General features: G+C 40.2%; 1 protein-coding gene across 6 annotated transcripts in view; it reads left to right on the forward strand.

Moving 5' to 3' along the window:
• The window catches only part of mtr (5-methyltetrahydrofolate-homocysteine methyltransferase), an 80,728-nt gene that overhangs the window by 1,207 nt on the left and 73,384 nt on the right, over positions 1-6,137 (forward strand). For all 6 annotated transcript variants that reach the window (XR_013289238.1, XM_077551075.1, XM_077551074.1 and 3 more), the window contains exons 2-6: positions 20-231; positions 363-452; positions 2,531-2,600; positions 2,687-2,779; positions 4,264-4,370. Coding sequence is in view for 5 of the 6 variants with exons in the window: in XM_077551075.1 (XP_077407201.1) it covers positions 20-231; positions 363-452; positions 2,531-2,600; positions 2,687-2,779; positions 4,264-4,370 (572 nt within the window). In the remaining variant the exon portion in view is untranslated. The remainder of the gene's footprint in view (positions 1-19; positions 232-362; positions 453-2,530; positions 2,601-2,686; positions 2,780-4,263; positions 4,371-6,137) is intronic.

Raw genomic sequence — 6,137 nt, forward strand, 5'->3', positions numbered from 1 at the left:
TTAAAATTTTATTTTCCAGGGCGCAGATGTCTTCTGGAGTCAGAGCTTCAAGAGCTGTTGCAGCAAAGGATCCTGATCCTGGACGGGGGTATGGGAACCATGATCCAGCAGCAGGATCTTCAAGAGGATGATTTCCGGGGGGAGGAATTTAGAGAGCATAAATTCCCTCTTAAAGGAAACAATGACCTACTCAGCATCACAAAGCCAGAAATCATCTACAGAATTCACAGGGTAGTTTAAAACAATGGATTTGTCTTTGCGGAAGCGTATGGCTGCCACACCAGGAAAATGTGAAACCTTTCATGTTTTAACGTGGAAATTATCATGTTGTGTCTAACCTGTGCACTGCTTTGCAATGGCAGGAATATCTGCAGGCTGGTGCGGACATTATCGAGACCAACACATTCAGCAGCACGTCTGTTGCTCAGTCTGATTATGGACTGGCACACATGGTAGGAGAAAATTCAGGTTTCAGTAGTGCAAACAGAGCTCAAGTCCACAGAAAAAAGGAATTGTCATTTCTTGGCTCATTCCCTTGCCTGTGTAGGCTCTTTGCAAATGATGATATATCCATGCAGATGACCGGTCTGGTCTGGAAACTGCTTTAACTGATTAACTAGTTAAGTTTAGGTTAACTAAAATAATAAAATAAAACACAGGTGGCATGAAATGATTACATAATGCAGATAAGATGGTTTGCACAATATGATAGCAGTATATTTGTAGTCTCTACTAAACAGTCACATGTGAGTCTTAATAATTTTTTTCCCTCCCAAAATGAACATAAGGAATAGCATGGACATTGCTGTGTTTCAATTAGGTTTGTCAGTCGATTAAAACTTTTAATCGTAATTAATAGCATAATTTACATTTGTCGCGCATTTAAATCATTCCCGCCATTTTCACTGAAGCAATCCCCTTCGCTCCCGGCTGTTTTACTGGATTTTGGCAGATTTTGCAAGGGCCACAAAATATTGTGTTCTATTGCTATAAAAACATGGGACCTACCAAAAGAAAGATTAACTCTTTCACTGCCACTGACGTTTAAAGACGTCAAGTAAAAACCTACGGAGGGCTGCCAATGACGTCAAAATACGTCATCCAATTTTTTTAATATATTTTTTTGAAACGGGTAGAGGGAACCCTTCCGCATCTGTGGCGAAAGTTTCAATTAGGTCTGTTGTGCCTAAGGACTATTTTTGGCCCCTAGAGGGCAGCGATGACTCTCTTTTGACAAGATCGGGTGGGCGTCAGTAGAGGCGGAGCTAGAGCGTCGAGCAGGAGATCAGAATGGAAAACAAAGGAAAAATGGCGACCGGTTGCGAGGAGCTCACACCCGAGCCGTTTTTTTCAAAGACCAAAAGCATCGGCCAACGCTAAAAGAGCACATTGATGACGACGATGATCATCATCGATGATGATGATGATGATGGTGACTCCGTGGATGGAAAGCATTGACGCGGCAGTAGTATACGTTAGGCGGGCGGAGCTAGATGGCCGAGGAGGCGAGCGGTTGCAAGCAGCGAGCGGTTGCAAGCAGCTCTACACTTACAAGACGAAAGGCATCGACCAACGCTAAAAGAGCACATTGATGACGACGATGATCATCATCGATGATGATGAAGGTGAATCCGAGCTTGACGGCGAAATTGGAACCGCTGACGCGGCGGCTATGACGGCGTCATAAACGCGCAGCACAACCGAGCACGCACAGGCGGACGTTTGATCGGACGACGGAGAGTGCCCCGAGTCCAATGCATATTCATCGGAGGAGTGTGTACAGTCTGCTACTTGCTATTTATTCCCCGGAAAAAAGGCAGTCAAGAAAGTGTAACGTTTGCACGCGAAACGGACAAAGTGAAAGTAAACTGTTGTGCGAGTCCAGCGGCGTCTCCTTGCACGCAGGGGAGCATTATAAAAATCATTATTCACAAATCTGTTTAAAACACTGGCAAAAAGAGCTTCTTGCAACATGGCCCTGGCTGATCTCTTATACTCCGCTGCCACCTGTTGGCCGTTTTTGTAATAACTACCATTGCTTTAAGCAACCTCTTCATTTCAGAAGCAGTTTTAAAGCTTTCTGCATGCTCTAGTATAATTTTTTTTTATTTATTTATTTTTTTAAACGTATAAATATGTTTTTGGGAGTGCAGGACAAAGTATTAAAAAACGTATTTATAAGTTTTTGGGTTTGAATAAGTTAATCACTAAACAATAACCCCTGCCCCCACCCCAAAATATAAATTAGTTAATAAACGATAATAGAAATGGGAAATGGTCCTGTAATACAATACAACTAATGCAAAATAAATTTTTTGTCGGATAAATTATTAATCCTGAGAATAATCGGTTCCAAAAATATTTGACAATGACAGTATGAATGAGTGGTGAGACTATACACTATCTGAATTTCTAATCCTAGACTGAATTTTGTATTTTTTAAAGTAATGTTGATAAAGGCAATTCTAAACATCATTAGGGGGTGTGGCCATTAATCGATTAATGGTGTGTGTTTTTTGTTTGCTTTCAGGCTTATCGTCTTAACAGAGCATCAGCAGAGCTCGCAAGACGAGCAGCTGATGATGTCGCTAAACAAACTGGTTTGGTTCATTTGTATTATTGAAACACACTACTACTACTGTGTAGTAATCAGATCTTGATCACATGCTAATCTGTATGTTGTCAGGATGTAAACGGTATGTGGCTGGGGCAGTTGGCCCAACCAATAAAACACTGTCTGTATCACCTTCTGTGGAGAGACCTGACTTAAGAAACATCAGTAAGTTCCTTCTCAATATCATTTACTCTTTGCTGAATCTTAGTTGTGTGTGTGTGTTTTTTTTTAAGTTTAAACCCATGGCACCCAGAAGACGGTCTCTTGAACCTTCTCGCGTGTTGGCTTGCATGAACCTTACCGTAGTTACTAGTGTTGCACAGGATACCGGTACCAGTACCGTACCTCGATTTTTGGCGTCAAAAACTGCTCTGTATCATTTTTTTTTTAGTACCGGTACTTAAAAAAAAATAAAAATAATACGAGACAGCCTACCCGACAGGCAGGTACACATACACGCATTGCTGCCTTTCTACCGATATGTGGAAAACGCCTTAAGTAAGCGACACGCCTCTTTCAGCGTGTGTGTGAGAAGGCGCAGGGAGATGGCTTCACGCACTGAAGCATATGCTGAACGTGCACTCCTCGTTGAGAAGCATGAAGCGCTAATTAAGACTCCACGGGAGCGCGCAAGCAGAATGTAAGCCACGCGACAGCATTGGCATTGCCTACACATGTTTTCAATAAACACATGAAGAACACACGTGTTTTTCAATTTTCAGTTTTAGAAACGTTTTGTAACAAGAGCAAATGTTTTTCGCGGAGAAGCAGAAGAAAAAGCAATCATTCCTGCAGTGGACTCAAGGTGCGTTCAATGAACAGGCACACAGTAGGAAATTACAGTTATGTATAGAAAAAGCTCAGACGACTGACAGAGCAACAGACACAGGTTGTTGGAAGAAGAGCAAAGTCATGCACGCACACTCAAGCAACGTAACATTGAGTCATTGGAGTGCCACTGTATTGCCAATATTTAAAACAGATTACATCAAATGCAGTCAAATACAGTACTTCAAGAATATGGCATGCAATGTGAAAGCACATACAGTAAAAACATAAATATATACAGCATGTACATAAATTAACATGTATAAATCCCAATATTTTGAATTAATAATAAATAAAAATAATTTGAAGTTCTTTTGTCAGTTTTAATTTTGCTGCTTTTGCTGATGTTTTAGAGTTTTGTCGAGGTACCGTTTCAGTACCAGTACCAAGGTATTTTATGCAGGTATAGTATCGAAGTCAAAATTTTGGTATCGTGCCAACACTAGTAGTTACATACCTAACTTTCGATTTAGTCACTGGCGGAATCTAGGCAAGCAGAAAACGAGGAGCAGAGTATGGGGGGGAAAATAAGCGCTCATAAACAAACCACTTGTAAAGGCAGCACCAGACACTACCACACTTATAACAATGGTCAGTTAGTGTGCTTGCATGTTGCAATGACGTTGTGAAACCCAATGGCTCATTCACTTCGACAGAATAAAGATTGACATTTATTTTCACAATGAATAGGTTGTGAGACACTCCAATTAGACCCTGTATACAATCAATAAAAAGTCATTTTTACGTATGTATGTCTCATTTGAATTGGTAGCTGTGGGTGTTTTTTTTTTTTTAAATCTGTGTCTTTTTACTTTTTACAGCCTTTGATGAGTTGGTTGAAGCCTACTTGGAGCAAGTCAGAGGTTTGTTGGATGGAGGAGCAGACATCATTTTGGTTGAAACCATCTTTGACACAGCCAATGCCAAGGTAGTGCCCGTCAGTGGTTTAACAAGAATCAATTCACTGTACATTCAGCTCAACCACAAACCAGCAGGAGTCTACGTACGTTTTTGTGTTAAAATAAAAAATAATGTAGAGTGGGAACGACTGAAAGAAAGCCGTTTTATTTATTTATTTATTTATTTTTAGTGGCACCACTAAATTGAAATGTTCCTGAGGTTTGAGTTTGGAGTTCAACCCAAATCTTGAATAACATCTGTAGTCTGTGTATATATTTATGTGTATATATATATATATATGTGTATACATATATATGTGTATATATATATATGTCTATATATATATATATATATGTGTATATATACAGTATGTGTATATATATATGTGTATGTATATATATATATATATATATGTGTGTGTGTGTGTGTGTATATATATATATATATATATATATATATATATATATATATATATATATATATATATATATATATATATATATATATATATATATATATAGGGGGAAGGAGACGACAAGAAGGGCAAGGGGCAGCGGCAGGGCCGCAGAGAGTGGGAGAGGAGGAGGAAGGGTGACGAGGGAGAAGGGTCAGGGTGGCAGAGGATGGGCGGGGAGAGGCGAGGAGGGAGAGGCAGCAAGAGGGAGGAAGGGGGAGGGGAGAGGGAACCACGCGGCGCCGCCCCGGACACCAGGGAGAGCCCCGCAACGCGGCACCCCCCAAGAGACCCAGGGAACTGCCAAGACGCAGCCGCCACCCAGCAGCCAACAGAGGGGCAGAGCCGCCCACGCCCAGCCAGGGGGGGACAGCACCTATAGAATTAACCCACTGGCATGCAGCGAATCCGAATATTAACCCTTAGTGCCCATGGGAGGTGAATCTTGAGGAGTTTTCACAAACTTGAATCCAAAAGTCAGATTCTGGAGCTATAGACAAGTCTGTCTCCCATTTCGAGATGGGTAAAGACATTTTATCAGTATATGAAAGTAACTTATATATTTTTGACAGATTTTTTTGTTGTTGTTGGAGAAAGTTTGGTAATATCTTTAGCTAAAACAGGCGGTTGGAGCGTACCCCGAAGTGTTGGAATTTGTTTCTTTATCATACTTTTAACTTGCAGATAATGTAAAAAATTTCAGTTTTTTATTTAGTATTTTTGGAGCAAGGATGTATATGATATAAACATATTATCTGAGAAAAGATGGTGGAGATGTGTAATTCCTTTCTGCTCCAACACACCTAAATAAAACGATTGGTTGTTAAGTTGAAAGTCTGGGTTATGCCATAGAGGAGAAAGCCCGCAGGGCTCCACTTGGGCTTTTGAAATTTCTAGTGCCTTCCACCAGGAAGTCAGGGTGGCGGAAATCATTGGGTTTTTAAAACAATTATGGCGCTTAATCGATGTTGTAATGAAGAGTAAAACTAGAAGTCTGAGGTTATTACAATCCTTCTGTTCTAGTTCCAGCCAACAGTTAGTATCTCTGTTGGGTTGTGCCCACATAATGATATATTGTAGCTGGTTAGCTATATAGTAGTGCATAAAATTTGGTGCCTCTAGACCTCCTTTGGATTTACTTTTCTGAAGAGTAGATAGACTAATCTTTGCTTTTTTTTTATTCCAGTAAAATTTTGTAACGGCTGAGTCCAACAACTGGAACCAGTTATCCGTAGGTTTAAATGGAATCATTGAGAAAAAATAGTTTATTTTGGGTAAAACTTTCATTTTAATGGTGGCTATTAGTCCTATTAGAGAAATAGGAAGATTATTCCAGCGCTC

This window comes from Vanacampus margaritifer, chromosome 18 (assembly GCF_051991255.1).
Source record: "Vanacampus margaritifer isolate UIUO_Vmar chromosome 18, RoL_Vmar_1.0, whole genome shotgun sequence".
NCBI lineage: Eukaryota > Metazoa > Chordata > Actinopteri > Syngnathiformes > Syngnathidae > Vanacampus > Vanacampus margaritifer.